The sequence below is a fragment of the Juglans microcarpa x Juglans regia genome, chromosome 1D, assembly GCF_004785595.1.
Source record: "Juglans microcarpa x Juglans regia isolate MS1-56 chromosome 1D, Jm3101_v1.0, whole genome shotgun sequence".
NCBI classification, from domain to species: Eukaryota; Viridiplantae; Streptophyta; class Magnoliopsida; order Fagales; family Juglandaceae; genus Juglans; species Juglans microcarpa x Juglans regia.
This window is the reverse complement of record NC_054594.1, coordinates 3,937,564-3,959,289: the sequence shown is the minus strand read 5'-3', so window position 1 is coordinate 3,959,289 and position 21,726 is coordinate 3,937,564. Positions and strand designations below refer to the sequence as shown.

Below are 21,726 nucleotides of genomic sequence, written 5' to 3'. Positions count from 1 at the left end.
TTAGAAACAGAAAATTATAAATGCATGGGTAATGGATAAGTAATGCTAACTATGAGTACTTATTATACTCACAAAATCAATCTGTTCGTCACTATTATCAATAAGTAAACCCTTAGGCTTCTTATCCAGAAACTTGTTCACAAAAACTGTAATGAAATGAACATGGGAGTTTTCGACTAGGTATTTGACCAAATAGGATCGTTGCATGTATAAGTCTGGAAGTAATTAGTGAATGTGTATTACCGAAATATAACCATTTATTCCTTTTTTTGGTATTTTATTTTTCTGATTGAAAAATGTATATAGATAATACTCATAAAGCAACATAGACCCACGTATTTTGATCCAAACATTAAGGCACCTTGATTAATTATTTGACATTTGTTAGTTCCTTAGGGAACACCCCTCCAATTCTGTGTAAGAAGAATCTCTCGTTATTGCAGAGCATTAGGAATTCAGTTTATTATGCTTAACAAAAAAAAAAATCTTGCTAGTTGGGTCATTGGTGTGTACTTATTCTTCCTTTGTACTCGGATTGTGCCCCTATGCACTTTTAGTTAATTTATATTACTTACAAAAAATGAAGAAATACATCATACATGAAAAAACCAAATGACATGATGATCAGTTCTGCCCATATTGCAGGACATTAGGTCCCACTTATTACTGGATTCTTATCTCTTTTATTTTATTCATCATATATGTTAAGTGTCAACTATTAATTTGTAAGTTGGTACCACCTACTTTGTCTCAAACCTGAACAGAAAATATGCTATGACTTAAACTGCAAAATGTTTTAAGTAAAAAAATTTCTTAGACCCAATGGAATGCACAAGCCCATGAGGAAAAAATTAATTGAAAGTTGCATTTTCTATAGGCTAAAAATCTATGGTGTTTACATGTGAAGAAATGGTGTTTGGCAAATTCTCATGCCTTCGTATATGGTATATTTAAATGGAAAAAAAAAAGAATCATACCATCTAATCTCGGAAAAAGGCAGGTAGCACTCATTTTCACCAATATTAGTATCTAAGATTCCAAGCACCTAATTCGTTCTTGTGAAAGCCAAATGACTGACAATTTCACTGCCATAGATTGACATGGACAATGCTAACATCAGTCTTCTCTCCTTCCTGCCCAGTGCCTCCCTAGAAATTCTTAGGCGTACAGGAAGAAAGATACTGATGCGGGTAACGTACAAAAGGAATCCAAAAGTGGCTCTAGTAAGGGACCAGGACAAGCATGCTAAACACTGAACTCCAAAAGATTTCCAATGCAACATTAACCCTGCATGAAGTTCACAGAACCTTTTACATTGAATGGTAATAAGGATATGAAAATATTAAATGCTTTTTATATACTGATATGGGAGTCACTAATCTAGATAATCAACTAAGGTTCCATTGTGATATTAAATTTCATACCATACTAGACAGAAGAATTGAGCAGAAGATGAATCCGATGGAAGTATATCTCAGACAAGATGAATTGGAGAAAGACCTGATATGTTAGAAAATGACTCAAAGACCCACAAGCAAAGAAAAACTGAGGGTCGTGGCTAATCAAATCATGACTACGTTAATCCCATGCAATCACACCCATTCTCTCCCCCATCCTCCCCATTTCCCTTTGACCCTACTACACCCCTCCACTTGTCAAACTAGCTGCAACGACATTGGGTCTGATGCTTTCAGAACTGTCTTAACCATCCAAAGTTGTACACCTGATCAAGCAGATGCAACTCTGTATCAAGTATTAATGCCTTCTCACTATCACCCAAAGGCATTATCAAGGGATCTTCCCAGGGTATGTGGCACAGAGATGATGGTTGTGCAAGTTACTTGTAAAAAACTTAATATTATGGTGAGTTGAAATCATAGCTTACTAAATGAAATTTATGATCGCGTTGGTCAACAGCCTTTGCAACCTTACTAATTCTTCCAGCAATGCAAAAAAGTGTCAACCGTAAAAACAGAAGACAGAATATCAGACTCTCCGGCTCAAGGAGCCCCAGTGTTAGTACCCAAAGAGTCCAACTATACATGTCAATGATCATGGCCACACAAATATTCATTGGAATACTGAGTTAAACACAATGTGAATGGCTAAATTCTGTTTCAATAGGTACAAAGCACTAGAATTGAATTTCAGTTTGAAGTTTTTTTTTCCCATATAAGTAATTTGAGAGTGAAGTCATTCACAAGAAAACTAAGAATGGGACCAAACGATGCAGGCTAAACTTAGTGACAAGCTTATCCCACAATCATTAATATCTATTTCATATGTAAAATCTTTATTAATAATGGTACCAAATGATGCAGGCTACACGGAGCCATTTCTTTTTCTCAGTAACTTATGGAGTAATTTATTTTTGGGTCTAATCAAATTATTGCCTTATTGAGTCATAAAATCTGGTCTTTAGAAGTTGTCAACTTTGCTTACTAGCTAAAACTTAAAAAAATCCTATACTTTTGAGGGTCCTATTCCTGTTAGCTAAAACTTCTAAAAATCCTTTACTTCGCAAGTTTAATTGCTTGACCCTAGGTGTGATTCTCAAATTTCAAGTATTCAAAATTCTGTTTTGACATTGCTGCATGCATTTTCGGCAACTGATTTGATATTGCTGCATAATCGGTCATGCTAACAAAAATTTCCAAAACAGTTTTCTTTTCTCAAGTTTCCATCAACTCACGGAAGCAAAGTCGAACAAAATATATTTGCTTGTGTGTACAACAAGAAGAAATGGAAACGAGAAATGCAAGAGACCAATATCTAGTATGATTTTCCTATAATATTTTTTTCAAGTGTATGATTTTCCTATAATGATTTTTTTAATCGGTATTTTCCAATAAGAAATGCCAAGTAGATGGTTAAGATAACAATAAAAGCCAAGTGAGTGTCAAAATCCACTCCAGCATGCAACAAAATCAAAATCCACCGTTTGGGAGCGTCTATGTAACAAAGCCAAAACACAAATCAATTTCTGTTAAGAGCAATAATTTCTCAATCCAAAAATGAAACCTGGCTATCAAGCGCATTCAACTTAACAATAACCAAAGCATTCTACGAAATGTCAAGATTTTCTGCTTCGTTTGGTTACTCAACCCACCTCAACTCATCTCAACTCATCATTACAACTTTTTCAAATTCTAATACAAAATATAATAAACAATTCAACTTTTTCAAATCTCAAAATAATAATAATATTAAAAAATAATATTCTAACAATATTTTATCATCTCATCTCAACTCAATTCAACTCAGTTCAACATCCAACGCAACCTACGATATCATGTACGCAATAAGTTGTTTAGAATTGATAACAGATATCAAATCACTAATGGTATAAACAAATTCAAATAACAGCGAACAAATAGATGAGAGAGAGAGAGAGAGAGAGAGAGAGAGAGATTTCTTCGCTGAAAACAGAAATAATAGCTCCGAATAGAAAAATAATGAATTCAAATAAGAAAATGAGTGTCAAACGAAGACCAAGTCTAAACTGCTAGCTCGACGCTAAATTCGTTCGACTGTTGCAGCGCCTACATTTCAATGCCATGGCGTCCTGTGTCGCGTCGAGCTATGAAAATCGACAACCGTTAAAAGATACAATGTCGACCGTTAACTTACAAAGAGCTTTTCTACTCATTAGGGCTCCACAGAAACCGACGCAACCGGCCGCCATTGATGCTAACTAACTGGCAGTGTCAGAAACTGGCTGGAACTAGTGGAGAACCGGCCGACGTGCGGTGGAAGTTTGAAGAAACCGACATTCAGCAGTTCAATTCCGATTTGAAGCTAGACTGAGCCGCTGAACCGACTGATATAATAAAATTTATTTATTTTTAATATACTCTAATCAAAACGACACCATTCCACATAAGTTTAAATGAAACAACTTCATTTCATACCTATAAGTATACAACAGATAATAGAAACGACGTTGACGTCATTTTATTAAGAACGTAAGGAAAAAAAAATGTCTAAAACGACGTCGTTTTGGTATGAGATCTTCTTCTTCCTTAGTCTTCTTTCAGTTCCCGATCTCCTCTGCAACTCTCTCTCTCTCTTAGTAGAATCTCACCACTAGGGGAACCGACGCCTACCGAGAACTGCCAAAGAACCATCTCAATTGGTTTCCTTCTCCCCATCGACCGGTTACGATCAGTTGCTCCCCCAATTTTTCAGACATCAGTCGACGTCGGTTTTCACCCCTACTACTCATCCACACACACACACCATACATTATATTTATTTTTAATTTTAATTTTATTCTTTCTAAACTAATTGAATTATTCTACTTATCATCCATACAACACATTTGATAAGAAAAAAAAAATTTAAAAATTATGTGTAGTGTGTGATACGAGAATAATGAGTAGATTTTTCATTTACAAACTAGCTTTTAAGATATTAAATTAGAAAAATGCTAAATGTACTTAAGAAAAAACTTTAAAAAAAAAACTTACTTCTCCAAATGTCAGTTATTGATATGCTGAAAACCATGAAATTTAAAATTTAAAATTTGAATTAGAAAAAAGAAAACTAACAAAATTAATATCATAAGTAAAACTGTAAATACATATAGCACTACTCATTAAATTATAATAAGAGTAATGTTACATCTACAATTCTTCTACAATCATTTAACAACTCATTTTTAAACAATTAATGAAATCATCCACTCCATTAAAAATAAATTTTAATATTACAAAATTATCCTCCATTTTATATAGAATTGTGAAATAGTTGTAAAGTTATCATTTTCCTATATACAGAGTACATTAATAGTTTGTTAAAAATATTTTACAAATAACTTAATTCACATAAAATATAAAATATATCTGATATACCACAACAAAAGCTTTAAGTGTAATTTTACATGGTTTTTTAAAACCAAATATTTCAATTTTCTTTTTATATTTTTCTTCGTAACAATAACATTCTCTACCTTTTCAAGTGACAATTCCCTATGACAATAAGATTTCTCTGAGAAAGTTGGAACTTGGGACGTGTAAAATTAGACAGCACTCGGGATTCCGGTTAACTAGCGTAGAAGAGACATACCAAAATGCAGAGAGAGTTCTTGAAGAATACCTCAGAAAACAATACATCTGCGGATTTGAGTCCGTTATATTCAAACCATTTGTTTTCAACTTGAACCACAACAGCCAATCTTGAGAGCTATCCAACTTTACCGACTGAGAAGTTTGGTAAAAAAGGTAGGGCCTTAAATTGGTAATGGGCTGGCATTCAGCCCATCCACTGCTTTACAAAACTTGGGCCGAAAACAGTAATGAAATTACTTAGTACCTCATTCTCATCAACAAATCCGTTGTCGTCCAGCGGTTAGGATATCTGGCTTTCACCCAGGAGACCCGGGTTCGATTCCCGGCAACGGAATGTCAACTTTTAAGATACACTTATGTCGGGCTATCGCCCATCTTTTACAAGAGCCAGCCATCAGAGAAAAGCTACACAGTACCCAGGAAAATAGTTCAATTAAATATGTCAATGTCTGCAATCCATCGCATCTAAAGAAAACTTTCATCTCACTCCTGTCTTGGGCATGGAACATCATCCATTTACCACCGCCACGTCCAAAAAATTAAAACCACCAAACTGGCAAAAATGGCTCCCTGCTATTGTCTACAATAGCTCTACCCCAAAAATTTACAAGGACCGCTCAGCCCAAGTTCCATGCCCCACAAAAACAAGGTCCTCAACTGTTAAGGGTAGAGAGCATGCCTCCAGTTGCAGTTGGTATCACCACCTCCCATCCAGGACCTTTGAGGGGAAAAACACCACCACCATTGGACTTTTCGTCATTGTTCGATGCATTAACAACAAGATCACTGCGGTCTAAGACCCTCTCCAAATCTTCATCGCTAATATCTGTTTGTATCATCTTGTCTTCAGCCGTTTCTTCCTCTCGGAGCAATGCCAGCAGATCCTCCTGCTGAAGATTCAATTAAACTGAAAAACATCAAACTCATTTTTCACTTTATATTCTTATTTATTTATCAGTAAATAGAGCATCAAAATCCTAATTCTCAGTCCCCCTGCTCACACTTTAATCTAAAACCCTCCAGAGCCCCAGCCCCAGTATGTTAATTCTATTTTTGAAGAGAATGACTCGGTTTTGCAGTTAAATTGGCATACATGAACATGTCGTAAATAACATATATGGAACAATTTAGGAGGATATGGTAAACCTCAAAGATATCAGTAGAGCTAGGCTTCCTTTCTTGGTGAAACTGCCCTTTCCCAATCACCACATGCTCAAGCTTCAATTTGCTAAAAGCCCTTTTCAAGACACGACCCTGTTGACAAAAACTCGGTCAAATTTTTGCAGGTACCAAAGGGAGGCATTTAGTTTACAATACCATGACAACAGAAATCATGACCATCTGAGTTACCTCTACAGATTGAGCTGTTGCCAGCCTGTAAACATGAACAGGTTTGGTTTGACCAATCCTATGGCATCTATCCATGGCTTGCAAATCCATTTGAGGGTTCTGGGATGCAAATATATAACAAAAAACCTTTTAACCTTTGCCAATAAAAAAAAAAAAAAAAAAGCCTCATATGGTTGCTGAACACGTTATAAGGAAACAAAAAGAAGGTAATAAATGATCGTATCTAGACTATACCCAATCACTGTCATATAGTATACATGTGTCAGCTGCAGTGAGGTTGATCCCCAGTCCGCCAGCCCTGGTGCTTAGGAGGAATAATCTGTAATTGCTGTTCAAATCATTGAAATCCGAGATCTGTTTGCAACATGGATGATTTGCCAGTAAGCTAGAGTTGATTACCATTCACTCTATTTACATGGTGAACCAAGAAAAAAAAGTTTCTAACACGATAATAAATGGTGCAGCCCCATAGAATGGGAAAATAGACCATCTTCACTTTCACATAGTAATTGCATGATGTAATGACCCAAGAAAAGTCCAAACCCTGTGTCACATTATCTTCTAAAAGGACTGGTCAATGTTACAAAATTACAATTGGAGCCCTTGAATCACTATTAACTGCAAGAAGTCCCCCCCCCCCCCCCCCCCCCCCGGGGGAGAGGCAATGTGGGGGCATTCCAACACGTGTCAACTCGGGTGTCGAAAGCTTTTATTTCCCTTCCAACTAATGTCAGGTCAGTGGTCAGAAGGTGTGAGTTACAACTTCCATCTTACAGACCAACATTATATATAACACATATATACACATACACAATGACACCATTTTGTGAGTCAAACCATCAATGTTCTTCACTTCCTGAATCAATCTCAACTGCAGTACTGAGTATGGTGACCATAGCTACAAGACCACACATGGCAATCCTACCTATAGGGGCGACAAACAATCAATGACCACCATAGGGATGATGACCGGAAGAGGGAAGGGAAGGGAAGTCATGGCCAGATCTAAAGGAGGAGAAACACCAGTCTAACACACGCGGCCAGCATTGGCAGCAATGAGAAATGTTGCTCCAAAGACTATTTTCTGACCCAAGCATGACTTTCCAACCGAAGAATAAAAAATCTGCTCAGCCTGAAAGGTCAGGGGGTTGAGCGAAAGAACATATCTTTTACCAGTGAACAAGTATGTGCTACCTTAGGTGCTTAGATATCATAAGAGGCGCAAAAGAGAAAAAAAGCAATAAAGACGAAGACATAACGTAGTATAACTATGTAACCTTCGTGTAACAAGATGCTAAACTGGCATTCACCAAAACAACCAGGATTTTTTTATGAAGAACAAAGCCTGTAATGAAACTGCACATCAGGAATTAAGCATTGCAGATAGAGGCTACTAAACTCTGGACATCACCAACATCCCATTCATGATTAGCTTTGCAATGGTGCAAATTAAATATTTAGGTTATGCAGTCATACATGATTTGGGTGTTTATATAAACAAATCAAAATAATTTTTTTACCGGAACAGTAATATAAACAGATCAAAATATAAAATGACAACTACCAAAACCAAGAAAACACAAAATAAATGGCTATGAATTCCTATGAAACTTAGGAGAAGCAGAAACCTGTCTTTTCCTTTCATCCAGCTTCACACTGCCATCGATTCTACAAACTTCAAATCCCTTTTCACTAAAGTAGTAATCTATGATGTCCAAAACTTTTGTCCACTGGCTGAAGATCAATACCTGATGGAAAATGAAATGAGCAGATGAAAGGCAACTCAATAACAAATGCGGGAGTACATGAACTAGGAAACTCTAAACATACTTTATGTTTGTGGGCTAACAACCGTTCCAATAGCCGGTCCAGCAAGCGAAATTTACCACACTGGCCAATTATCTCTTCAACGGGTGGATACAAATCTGTAAACAAAAGATGAGGAAAAAATTAAAGAGTTAGGTGAATTATATGGCGCACCCATTTGATACAAGTATACAGAGTGCGAAGCGAAAAAGAGACATGAGCCATCAAAGGCAGACTCTAAGAGATCCGGATGGTTGCAGTTCTTCCGAAGCTGGACCATCAGATTATTAAGTTTCCCTTTCATACCACGGCCTGCAAATTATGAATGAACAATAAAATAATCAACTGAAAACATATCAACATTAAAATGGTAATTAACAAATTTAAGTCTTCCAGCAGATAGATAACCAGCGTACCAAGAACATATCAAAGTTGATATAATTTGTGATCACCCAAAATTCAGATATAGCTAATAACACAACCAATGTGATACAACATGATACCAACTTAGGCTAAACCATATTCAGAGAACAGCCCATGGGATACCAAAAAATTAACTAGCAGAAGCCAGTCCCCCTCCCCCATCCTCTAATCTGAACCTAGGATCCAAAATCATTATCCGGTGCTTTTTTTTATATATATGGGAGAAATTAACACTGGATGCTACATCAGAGTAGATACCCTATGCAAAGGACTCTACTATGACATCACTTACAGCAAAAATATATAAAAGTACACAGCACATGATCACATTTTTTTTAATCTTCCCAATCTGTGATCAAATACCAAAGGAAGGATCATTGTTCAGCTATTTTTTTCTCTGCTGAGGTATATTTCAGCGGATCTGGCACATGATATTGGTAGCAACAGCCTTATGTACTACCCAATGCAATGCCCGGTATGCCCATCATCAATGAAATACGAAACTCTTATTTTTCTGTGATTTTACTTAAAAAGTACCGGATGAAAAAAGCATCATGCCGTATGTACACACGTGAGAATAGTAGGAAAGCCAGAAAAAGAAATTGCACATGCAATGAGTCTCTTGTCTTTCATTTTGCAATGACACAATTAAATAAGTTTTTTCACAAACAAAACTGAACTGTACCAGAGTTTGCCTTCTCAATTAAATGGTTCTCCAAGGTCCTGTTAATTAGATGATCTTGGAAATCCTTCTGATGGTTAGTCATGGTAGCATACAATATTATTTCTTTTTTCCGAGGAAGCAGCTGCTCAACATCAGCCTTCATTCTTCTAAGAAGGAAGGGGCGCAATATAGCATGTAGTTTTGCTACAACCTGCAGGCGATGAAAAGCCATCAAGTATTATATATACATTGTAAAATGTTCTAAAGATGTAAATGAACAAAATAATAGAAACGATGAATACTTGAGCCCTTCTCTTCTCTTCCACTTCCTCCCTCATTGCTTCACTGTTACACTTTCCTGACAGATCAAACCTGAAAATAAACGCCTCAAAGCTAAATATCAAATCCAGTAGATATCATCATCAGAGCATAAGGCAATCCAGGTCAAGTCACCCAGGTCCTAAAGAAAACAAGTATAGAAGAAACTACCTGAACTAAACTATTAAGGCATGTAGTAAATATCATTAAAGCAGCTGTGTTTATAAAAGGAGAGACAGTTTAATCATGATTTTGAAATTTTATAAACTGCATAATCAAGGATGAAAGACCAACTTCTATTTAGAGCAGGTATTAAAACCACATCTTACAAAATGAATACTAAAAACTTACTTATTTTTGTAGGATTTAAATAATAATTAGGGAGACCATATGGGTATGAATTTTTGTTCTTTTTCAGCAAATATCAGCATTTAGAAACAAAGAAGTATGTGGCAGTGTTTACTGTACAGGAAAACATAGTTCAACTTTGGGCAATACAAGGACGTGGTCCCATAAAATGAGGAAAAAATAAGAGATGGGCAAAGTATACTTACCATGACTCAAACTCATTATGAGATGAGAAAATATCAGGCAAAAGGAAGTTTAACAATGACCAAAGCTCTGCCAGATTATTCTGTAGAGGTGTCCCAGTTAACAGAAGCTTATTTTCTACAGGTAAGTATTTTAATTCCTTCAGAAGTTTGCATTTTGCATTTTTTAACCTGTGCCCCTACAAGAAGAAATATATGGTCAAGAGAACAGCAATGCACATCTTCATCCTGACAATTCCTACTTCAACATGTCATTGAATGCGAAAGTACATTCAAGGAAAAATCAGTTGGATCATTCACCTCGTCAATTACAACATATTTCCAATTATAATGCCTCAAACATCTTCTTGCATCATTCATGGCCACCTCATACGAAGTCACAATTATAGGAAATTCGTGGCCAATTGCTTTAGTCATGTGCTTCCTTCGTATCTCATCCCTTTGGTTCTTGTCGCCATGGTAGATAACAGCATTCATTGAGGGCACAAACCTTTTTGAAGAAATTCAAAAACAAAGGAACGGAACAACAACAAAAATCAGAAAATACAAATTGAGAAAGACTTGATTTGGACTGGCCCACCAAATACAAAAGATGAATATTTACCTTGCAATCTCATTCACCCAATTTGAGAGAGTAGAAAGAGGAGCAATTACTAAATATGGCCCATCCAATCCCTTTCCTTTTAAATGTGCAAGAAAGCCAATGGTTTGAATTGTCTTTCCAAGCCCCATTTGATCTGCAAGTATCCCGTTCAGCCCATTTTGCCATAATGATATCAACCACTTCACTCCCTTGATCTGATACGGCTTCAATTTTCCGCCAGTTAACAAGGGCACAAGTTCTTGCTGTTCTTTCTCAACTCTTTCTTCCTCAGTGAGGTTCACATCTTCAGCTTTCTTGGCTTCATGAGATCTTGTAAGCATGGCTGCAACAGCCCTCTTGGCCTTCTTCTAATAGAATTTATTTGTAGAAAATAAAGACAATGTAAACACAGTATCAGATAAATGAATAAGTAAGCTCATTAATATGGCCAGAAAAACAATGAGAGCAGACTTAAAAAAAAATTCTTGATTCAAAGGGACTGAGTTGAAAAAAGAGTTAATTGCAAAAAGAAGTCAACCAAATGTTGGAAGAATGTATTTAATTTACAGAGATGCATAAGAGCCAGCAAATAAGCTTCCTATGAAAATAAGGGTACACTTTATGCTGGAAGATGATGGCATCCAGACAACCAACAATCTCCTCGTAAACTGAATTACTAATTCGGTCAAGGTAAGGCAGCATGGCCAAGAGAAAAGCAAAAATAAATAAATAAAGATGATAAGACAAGGGTTCTGCAGAATATATAGCTGTGATCTATTTGAGCATATTTGCCTAAGCAAGTATATACTTCCTTCAATGTACCAGTGAAGCTTCCTGAAATATTGTTTTGGCCACCTCAATTTCTCAAACAACTCATATTCTACTTGGTACAATCTATATTCCCTTCCTTATTCTGTCTAAAATCTTTGTGACAAGGCTTGTCACTCCCTTTACTCGCTTAGATCTGCAATTTCTCTTTTTAATGCCAATATGTAGTTGAAAAAATGAAAATATTGAGTGATCAAATTCTCTTGTCCGTTAGTTTTCTAAAATTTCACATATGCTAAATCTCAAATTTCACAACTGTTCTTTTTGATAGATATGATGTAAATTTTATTGGTAAGAATGAAATAGGCGAAGCCCGTGTACACAGGAAGTATACAAAAGAACATCTAAATACATTCTAAGATCCAGAACTTAAAAGCAGAAAATCATGAACATTGTTTCCACTAAGCACAATGGCTGAGAACCAAAGCAATAAAGTGTGTACAAAAAAGTTTTGAAGTTCCGCCATTGTACATAGGGGTGGCAATTCATGTTTTTGGATCGTGTTCATGTCGTGTCAAATCATGAACATTCGACTATATAGGTCAACCCGAACCCGATCCTAAAGATGTCAAACTTTCAAACCCTAACTTAAGTGTACACAGGCTTCGCCTATTTCTTGTAGGAAATAGGCCTATATAGTCATCTAACCAGAACATTCGCAGTTTGTCCTCCACACCACGCTCCCATACAAGGTGTTGTAGAAGTCAAAAATAACTCCCACTTCCCAATCTTGAACTGCTTTGATAAATGGCACATTCCACTACAACAAGCCATTTGAAGAGTCCATATAATCAACAACAGAGGCTTCGTTATGCAATGCAATTCTGAAAAGAAAGAAAAAACATCCTTGAGAGCAACATCACCGCACCAAACATCAACCTAGAATCTGACCCTTGTTCCATGCCCCGCCACAAATATGAAATTACAAATGAATTCCTCCTAGCCCTTCCTAATAAATTTCTATACACCGACACCATACAATCCACGCACCTCATTAGAAATCCAACCTCCCTAAATGCTTCCAAACTTAGCATCAACCACGGTCCTCCATAAAGCATCACTTTCTTGATGGTACCGCTACAACCATTTTCCAAGTAAGGCCTTATTGAAAATGCTCAATTTTCTCATCCCCAAACCTCCACAAGATAGGGGGTACAAATCTTGTCCCAATTAATCAAATGGAACTTTTTTTTGTCCCCCAATTCGCCTCACAAGAAAGCACGGAAGATTCTTTCCATCTTATTAGCCGCACCAGCTGAAATCGGGAATAATGAAAGATAGTACGTAAGGAGGTTAGATGATATACTCTTGATAAGGGTGATTCTTCCCCCTTTGATAGATACATCATTTTCCAACCAGCCAAACTATTGTCAATTTTTTTCGATAACACCATCCCATATTACCTTGGATTTATGAGGGGACCCCAAGGAAAGATGAAGGTACTTCAAAGGCAAAGAAGAAACCTTACAACCTAAGATTTTAGCCAAGTCTCTGATATGATCTACCAACCGGTACCAATTTAGATTTAGACAAGTTCACCTTGAGACCGGAAACACTTCAAAACAAAGTAGGAGAGCTCTCAATGAACAACTTCGATTAGGATCCGGCTCACAAAGAATTAGGTGTCGTCAGCAAAGGGTAGATGTGATAAATTGATGCTTCCAAATGAAGTACCACCCGCTGAAAATCTAGACAAAAAAGACCCATCCACCGCTAGCTCCAACATTTTGCTCAATACATCCATAACTAAGAAAAAGAGAAAGAGATCAAGGATGTCCTTGTCTCAATCCGCAAGAGCTGTTAAAGAAACCCTCGGGAGTGCCATTAACCAACAGCGAGAATCTAGCAGTAGTGATACGAATCTTCAACCAATTGCACCACCTATCACCAAAACCAAATCTGCAGAGAATATAGACCAAGAAGTCCCAATTAACATGATCAAAAGCTTTATCCATATTTAGTTTGAAAAGGATACTTGGAATGTAGGCTTTAATTCTACTATCCAAACATTTATTAGCAATAAGGACCGATTCCAAAACCTGTCTCCCCTAGACAAATGCATTGTGTTTTCAAAACAATATTTTCCATGACTATGCTCATATGATTGGCTAGAACCTTTGATATAATCTTATACATTCCACTCGCAAGACTTATAGGACAAAATTTTTTCACCCCCACAAACTCGGCCTTCTTCGAAATAAGTTCCATGAAGGTTAAGTTAAGGCTTTTCTCAAATTTCGTACGTGAGTGAAAATTCAACAAAAACCTTCATAAGATCCTCATTGATAATATCCCAACAAACCTGGAAAAAAACCACAGAAAATCCATCTAATACCAACGCTTTATCGCTGTCCATTCCTTTCTGCACCTTAAACACCCCTTCCTCTTCAAATATCCTCTCTAACCAATCAACACACGATTGATCACTCGTGTGAGTAGATTATCAAAAAACATCACTATGTGATTCTTAATTTTAGATATGTCCAAAAGAACCTTTCCTTTTCAGTTCAGCACCTCAATAGCGTTAAATCCTCTATGAGAGTTGGCTACTATGAAAAAAACTGGTACACTTATCCTTCCTTCAGCTAAAGGGCCCAAGATTTTTGTCGCCATGAAATTCTTCCATGAATAAGTTCTTCCATACCAGCCACAACATCTTCCTTGCCTTCTCCTCATTCATGAGAACCCGACAATCTCCTTTTTATCAAAGCATGAAAGTTCCTCAAAAAGAATCTTCTTGAATTCTACCTCATTCCACAATTTCAGATCTTTTTTCAACGCTTTAAGCTTTCCAGCCAACACAAAGCTAGGCATATCATGGCGTTTAATAAGAGAACCACCACACTCTCACCTTCTCAACAAAACTATCAGCTTTCAACCACATGTTTTCAAATTTAAAATATATATGTCTCTCATGGAAGCCCCTATAATCTAGCAAAAGGAGGAAATGGTCAGAACATAGCATTGGAAGTCTCTTTTGACATAAATCAGAAAAATGGACCTCCCAAGACGAAGATACAATGACTCTGTGCAATTTTGACCAGACCCTACTGTTGGACCATGTAAAATTCCCCCTTGCCAAAGGTTAATCGACTAAGTCCAATTCAAAGATAAGATCAAAAAATTATGCCATAGCCGAACTAATACAAGAATCCCCCAACCTCTCACTCGAAAAACGAGTTATATTAAAATCCCATCAACTACACATACCAGCAATCTCCTCCCAAAGGAACCTTCTCTTGTTGTCTACATTAGGACCATATACACCAACAAAAGACCACTTGTAGCCATCATCCACATTTTTAAAAGAACGAGTCACCAAATATTCCCAACCAGATTGAAGACTCTCATATCCCACAACAATAGAATACCTCATGATGCACCTTTAGAGGCAAAATAGGCCAACCCATATGAAGACATCCCCACAAGCTTCTAACAATACTTCTATCTATGAGCTTCAGCTTGGTCTCTTGAAGACAAATGATATCAATCTTCCAATTCTTTTCACATGGAGGCGTATGCATGGATCATTCAGCCCCCTTACATTCCAAGATAAAATCTTTGGTTTCATTGATCACAGATATTCGCTCTAACCTTACTCATTCCTCTACTTGCACTATCTTCCCGAACATCATAATTAATACAACAAGCTAGTCTCCTTAACTCCCTTTCTTTTTTGGCATAAGATCTAGCCAAAAGAGGCTGGCCCGATTCAATAGCAATGAGGAGGGCTTTAAATTGATCTTTAAAGCCCTCACATGAAATCCCTATGCATTCTCGTATTTTGTCCACTTTTTGGAGAACCCAACCCAACTGAGATTCTACCTAGTGTGAACTTGACAGCATGGAACTTATGGGGCTTGGGTCATCCAAAGGATGAAACCTCTCTTGGGCCTGAGGAATTCCCAAGAGATGGTTTGATCCATCAGGGGTCAGTCAGGACCAACTCCAGCAAGTCACTAAGAGGGTCATCGGCAACTGGTGAACTTGTCGATACCTGGCCGGAAGGCTTTGAAGCCACGTTGCCATCTCTTATCCTCCATGTGGCTTGGGTTGTCAGTTTAGAACCCAACCCAACCTTAGCCTTGCCTTGTGAGCCCATTGAAGCAGCCAACAACCTTATCTCCCAGGTACTAGCTCGGCAGCCCATCTATCAAAATCAAGCCTGAGCTGTTAAGTGACTTGCCCAGACCACTTTCCACTCCAAAGCCCAAGCCCATTTCCTTCTTCTCCTCAACACATCATATAAGGCAATTCATTTTCTCTTGCAAATGCCTCAGTTGTATCTTTATTTCCATAAATGTACTATGCACACCAATCTCTACCAAACCGACAACAGGTCTGGCACCACCTCCTTGCCACTGAGCACTTATTGTGCCAACAGTACAATGTTTCTCCCCATGGCCATAGCCGAGTTTTGGCTTGTTGTAGCTCCTCCCTAGGCCACCACCACGCCATGCCCTCCACCCCTTTTCTAAACTCGTACCGACACGTGGCCATCGACTCTTCAAGGGCATCCTTATATGAACGTGATTTCAGATGGTTCACCATTGCCATTGTCCCCATAATCGACCGCCCTCTATTATGACCACCCTCTCTCAATGCCCCTGCCATCTTCCTCCACTCCATACTGTCCACTGCTTCAGGATGAAGATGGAGTTGAGTCTGCCACCATTTCCTTACTCCACTAGTGCCATATATCGATCGCAGGCATTGGAGCATCTCTATGCAATGAAGCTTTTAGTTCCCACTCGTGAAGTAGTGTAAAAATCCTTTTTTCTCCCTTCAAATAGTCATCCAATGAGTTAGCAAACCATTGCACCGTTAACGTCCCCAGCCTCACTGCTTTCACAACCTTTCGACTCCTCTCAGTAATAACCATGGAACTTTCATCCATCTTCAATAAAAAAAGTTTACACTCTATCTCTAAGTATTTTGGGTCCCCCATAATCACTCTAATCTCACCTTAAAACTAAACACTCAAGACAAAAGTCTCGTTGTTAAAACCCGCTAACCATCATCGGAGTTTTGGTTGTACGGAGAGAAAGTTTGATTGTACAAAGAGATGGAATCAAATTTCACAATTTACAATTGCAAAACACAACAAACTCAGTTTCATGTTGTAGGAAATCTATATAGAGTGAATACAATGAACTTGTTGTCTCAACATAACAAAAGAATTGCAGAAATGCTCACATTATTGTATTGTGCAGCAGCTTTTCTTTTTGATCCACGGCCTCTCTTTTTTTCAACAATTGCATTCTCTTGCTCCATTCCATTCTTGAAAAGAAAATCAATAATACAATCAGCAAAAAAAAGAAGTTTCCCACTACACAAATTCATCTGAGAAAGGTGTATGAGAATATACAGTTGTAATATCATCCATTTTTTCCAGCAAAAACTCGGAGTACATCTGTGTTTGACTTAGAAGCTCATCCAATTTGGTAAAGTGACTGTCATTCAACTGGGGTTCCTCCTCTGGCTCCTTTCTTTGCTCTTCATCTTCTTTCTTAACCCGAGCTTCCAATAGCTTTTCTTCCTCCTCAGCCATTGCTCTCAATATCAAAGAGGAATCTCCATTTCCTTCATGTGGACACATTTCTTCCTCTGACTTGACTTCCATTTTCACCTTGCAGATATCCTTCATTTTCAATAAACTAGATATCTTATACAAATAATAGCTTCGCTGCAGATATCCTTCATTCTAAGTATGCAATAATATGAATGATATAAAAATAAAAGATGTTAACATAAATTACATACATGCATAGATACAAATATATATAGACATACATTCACACTTCAAGACTTACACATAGGCATTAAGTGTGCATATAAAAGCTGTCATAGCTTCTCAAAACTCAAAAATACCATCAGAGTAAAAGTTAGAGTAAGCACTATTATGAAAACCACAACCTCTGAAGCCAAGGTCAGGCACACGAACCCTACCAACAAATGCATCAAATTGCTACATCATAGTAGAATAGAACAATATAAAAATAACAGTCGCTCCCCTCCATTTGGTTCTAAATAAACTACACATAACCACAGAAAATGCTCAAACATGTAATTTTTAAAGGTTATTTACAATATTACTTTCCTTTTCTCCACATTCCTACATACTAACGTGAACCAAACAGACTGAAAAATAAAACGAAAGAAATGCCATTAACGGAAAAGGGAAGCAAACCTCGTCTTCAAGCACCGAAGTCGGCGACTCTGCAGAGCCTTCGTCATTCATTTCGTTCTTCGTGTCCATTCCCAACACTAACTGACTAACATCCGGTAAAAGAATGAACAAACCAGAAAACGAAATGAAACCAAAGAGACCACAAATACCATAGAACGATATATATTCTCCAAATCATTAACCCTAGGGTTTCGATTCAAAACAAGTACTGTTCACACAGATTTCCACAAGGCAAAAAATAAAAACGCTCTGTTTTTAATAGCTTCCTTTGCCAGAAATGCGATAATCAGGCATCAAAAGCATGAAATATACAAATACGAACCGTACGTACATTGAGTTCCGGAGAGCAAGTCGGAGAGGAATGAGCACACTGGAGGTACCGGAACCGAGAAAACCAAAATGGAAGAAGTTTGGACTTTGGAGAGTAACAGTCAGTGGCAGCTGCCAGACATAATTAAACGAGAAAGAAATTTTATTTATTTATTTTATTTATTTGTGGGTAGCTCTGTCTTGAGCGGGAAAACGAGCTTTTAGTTTTTGCCCCTGGAACTTCGAAAAATTACAAAGAAAACCCTATTTCATCGACGCTGCTTTCCAATTTCCATTTATCGGAAGGTCATTTTCTCCGACGACGTTTAGGTTTTTTTTTTTTTTTTTTTTTAATTGGGCCTATTATATTACCTCTATTGCGGCGAATGTGATGGGGTTTCCAACTTTCTTTCCCCCACTCCACCCAGAAGAAGGGACGCATGCTTTTTTAGTTTTGTCGGTCCATTCTGTTCTGTCCACTTTTCAGTCCACTTTTGAGTAACATGATTTTTTTTATATGATAAAAGAAATAAATATTTTGCTAATTTAAGAATGACTCAGTTTAAATGCATAAAATTTTTTATCTCATCTCATTTTATTATTATAATTTTTTTAAATTTTCATACAAAATATAATAAATAATTTAATTTTTTCAAATTCTAAACTAAAAATATTATTAAAAAATTATATTCTAACAATATTTCATTCAACTTTCAACAAAACATTTCATCTCATCACATCTTCACTATGTAACCAAACGTAACTTAACGGTTATACAAACTAAATTACCTCATCTCATATAATTATTTCAATTTTTTAAACTTTTACATAAAATATAATAAATAATTTAATTTTTTCAAATTTTAAAACAAAAATAATATTAAAAATTTATATTCTAATAATATTTTATTCAACTTTCAACTTTTATCTTATCTTATTTCATCTCATCTATGTAACTAGATGCCTAAACCCACCAAGGGATTGTCTCGAAAGTGGGTCTTGATAGATTTTTTTTTTTTTTTTTTTTTTTTTACTTAATGTTTAAGGAATTGTTTTTTAATGTTATTGTGAATTTTTTTTAAACTATTTAAGAGTATAAAAAAAATGTATAAAAAAATTAAAAAAACCAAATGGCCTTCTCAAGAGAGTTTGTCAGACAACCCTCATGGATCTAGCAAGACTCGTGAAGGAAAGAAGAATTAAAATACACTTTTGAGCACACATGAATTTCCCTTATGGACCGATTTCTGATAGAAAGGAAGGGTGTCAATGAAGATATTTATTTGCACGAGTTGTCATTGAACCTAGGGGTGTGTAAAATTCTGAAAATTTCGACTCCGTCCGACTTCCGCTCCGACTCCTGACGGAGTCATCGGAATTCTGAGTAGTTCCGAATATCTATTCGGAGTCGGAGTCGAGTCGGAGCTCCAAGAAGCTCCGATTCCGACTCCGAAATTTTTTTTACTATACACTTGCGCTCGAGCGAGGTGTCGAGTGCAAGTCGAGCACACGTTGTATTGAACATTGGCTCAAGCGCCACGTCGAGCGGAAGTCGAGCGAACCTCTCTGAAAGAGTTCCGCTCGAGCGCCACGTCGAACGCACGTCGAGCTCCGATCTTATGTCGGAGCTCCTATAGGAGGTTGGAGCTCCGACCTCTGATCGGAGTCGGACTCCAACTCCAATTCGGAGTCGGAGTCGGAGCTCCAATTTGGCTCCGACTCTTGTCGGAGTCAGAGGTCGAAAACTAGCACTCCGACTCCAACGGAGTCGGAGCCCAGCCCTAATTGAACCATTGGGTACTTGTGGTTAAAACTTTGGGAAAAAAAAATTGGGTGCAGTTCCATGCCTAAGGGTGGGTAGTGGAGGCCACACCCCACTATCTCACACCCGTCTGTCCTGCCCCCGCATGGGTGAGGTGAACCCCCATCCACCAAATGTAGGTGGCGAGGCCACCTACCCTGCATTGGGCCCCCAATTGGGGCGGGGGGTGGGCTAGGTTAGGCTGGGTCCAATCCCGACCAGCATTTCACCCGCCCCACCCCCCACACATATATATACATATTTATTTATTTTTTAGATTATATATACATATTTATAAATATATTTTTTTTATAAGTTACATATTTATAAATATATGTTAGTAGTTTTACTATATAGTAATATGTATTATGTATAGTTTTTACTTAAATACTTTGCACAAATTGTAGTGTAGTTGGTGTGGTTTTTATACAAGAGGCTAAGACAGTACAAGTGTCTCACTTAAGGAATGTGAGACTCTTGTATTGTTAGGCAATTGCCTTGTCAGGCAATAAAAAAGTTTCACATTATTTAAGTGAGACACATGTATTGTCTTGATCTCTTATATAAAGACCACACCTATTACACTACGTGCATGTTTGAGATTGTTGCAGGAAATATAGCTTATAACTTTAGGACTTATAGTTTATAACTTAAGTAATAAGTTATATTATTAAATAGTTATTTATTGTTTGGTGACTATATGTTTAAAATACTTTTAAATATGTTACCTTTGTTTGGAAACAAATTAAAAAGGTACTTTATGATGTAGAATTATGATTATTTAAATTTTTAAAGATTATGACCATATTTTTTAAAATTTGAAAATTGTAATTATCTAAAAAACTGTATGGATATTTTCATCAATTGAAAATCTTTTTAAAATTCAAATTATGTTCCACATTATCCAAAAAAAGCACATTTGTGATTCTCAAACGTATTTTTTAGCTTATTTGAGATTAAAAGTGTTTCAATATGTTACATTCAAACAATCTAATTTTTCCATTAAATAACTTTTAAGATTATTTAAGTACTTTTTAATACTCCTACCGCAACCTCAAACAGGTCCTACAACTTGCACAAAATATACACTAGCAAATTTAAAAACTATGTTATTAGTTTTTAAATTATGGTCATATTTACAAGTTTAAATTTACAATTTGGGTAAAAAAAAAAAAGTGTTTTTGTCACTTTTGGACCCAAAAATAATTTTTTAGCCTATTGGGCCATAGACACTATTGGAGTGGAGGGCGAATGAAGGTTTGGCCTCTCGGCACCAGGGCGAGGGACCCTGCCCCTGCAACCCGGGGGTGGGGTGCGGGGGTGAAAACCCCACCCCTCGCATGGGCAGGGGCGGAGTGCGGGGAAGGATCGACCCCACCCCCACCCAGGCGGGTATCACCCCTATTCAAGCCTATGAATTGCAAATGTTCAAGATATTTGTACTTGTTCCTCTTGAATCAATATTGCAGTTTTATCCATAATTTTATTAAGAAAAATCTTATTCTCAAGTCGGTATGTATAATACTCCTAGTAAAGTGATTATATGGTATAATTTGATTTAAAAGATAAATTTTAAAATTTGAATATTACAAATTAAGTCTTACAATTTAAGTAATGTGGATGATTTATTTTATATATCGGCTTGAAAATAAAAGAACTTGTTTGTTAAACAACATTTATCACAAAAATTTAAATTAATTAAAAAAATAAAAATTTAACTATTTAGATTTTATTTTAACAATATCATACCTCTTTTTCTCACCCCAAATCACCAAAACAAAGCACCAACTTGGAGTAGCTCACCTAAGAGAGGAAGAAGCTTCCACTTTCTTTT

At 36.8% G+C, this 21,726-nt stretch overlaps 1 protein-coding gene and 1 non-coding gene across 9 annotated transcripts; one reads left to right on the top strand and one right to left on the bottom strand.

The window, feature by feature from the left end:
- The first annotated feature begins 5,331 nt into the window (after nucleotides 1-5,331).
- TRNAE-UUC lies at nucleotides 5,332-5,403 on the top strand. Its single transcript has one exon. It is a non-coding gene; the product is annotated as a tRNA-Glu (tRNA).
- A 247-nt stretch (nucleotides 5,404-5,650) lies between these two features.
- On the bottom strand, nucleotides 5,651-18,267 carry LOC121253096 (ATP-dependent DNA helicase DDM1). Of its 8 annotated transcripts, none has more exons than XM_041153020.1 (16): nucleotides 18,114-18,267; nucleotides 17,783-17,863; nucleotides 16,961-17,233; nucleotides 16,789-16,872; nucleotides 10,786-11,132; nucleotides 10,482-10,671; nucleotides 10,185-10,360; nucleotides 9,615-9,684; nucleotides 9,334-9,523; nucleotides 8,442-8,537; nucleotides 8,250-8,344; nucleotides 8,048-8,167; nucleotides 6,654-6,773; nucleotides 6,420-6,518; nucleotides 6,216-6,323; nucleotides 5,651-5,959 (listed from the first exon to the last, which is right to left on the bottom strand). In XM_041153020.1, the coding sequence occupies exons 2-16, from the start codon at nucleotides 17,849-17,851 to the stop codon at nucleotides 5,723-5,725; spliced, it is 2,274 nt and encodes a 757-aa protein (XP_041008954.1). In that variant the 5' UTR covers nucleotides 17,852-17,863; nucleotides 18,114-18,267; the 3' UTR covers nucleotides 5,651-5,722. The 8 variants fall into 8 exon arrangements, with proteins under 8 accessions (XP_041008954.1, XP_041008979.1, XP_041008946.1 ...); XM_041153045.1 differs by having other exon boundaries at nucleotides 16,961-17,221; XM_041153012.1 differs by having other exon boundaries at nucleotides 17,783-17,867; nucleotides 18,114-18,246.
- Nucleotides 18,268-21,726: the final 3,459 nt, after the last annotated feature.

Coding starts and splice junctions, on each gene's coding strand:
- LOC121253096 (XM_041152994.1), bottom strand. Junction 6,774..8,047: donor TGGATGAAAGGAAAAGACAG/GTTTCTGCTTCT, acceptor TGTTGCAAACAG/ATCTCGGATTTCAATGATTT. Junction 5,960..6,215: donor GCTCTACTGATATCTTTGAG/GTTTACCATATC, acceptor TTGAATCTTCAG/CAGGAGGATCTGCTGGCATT.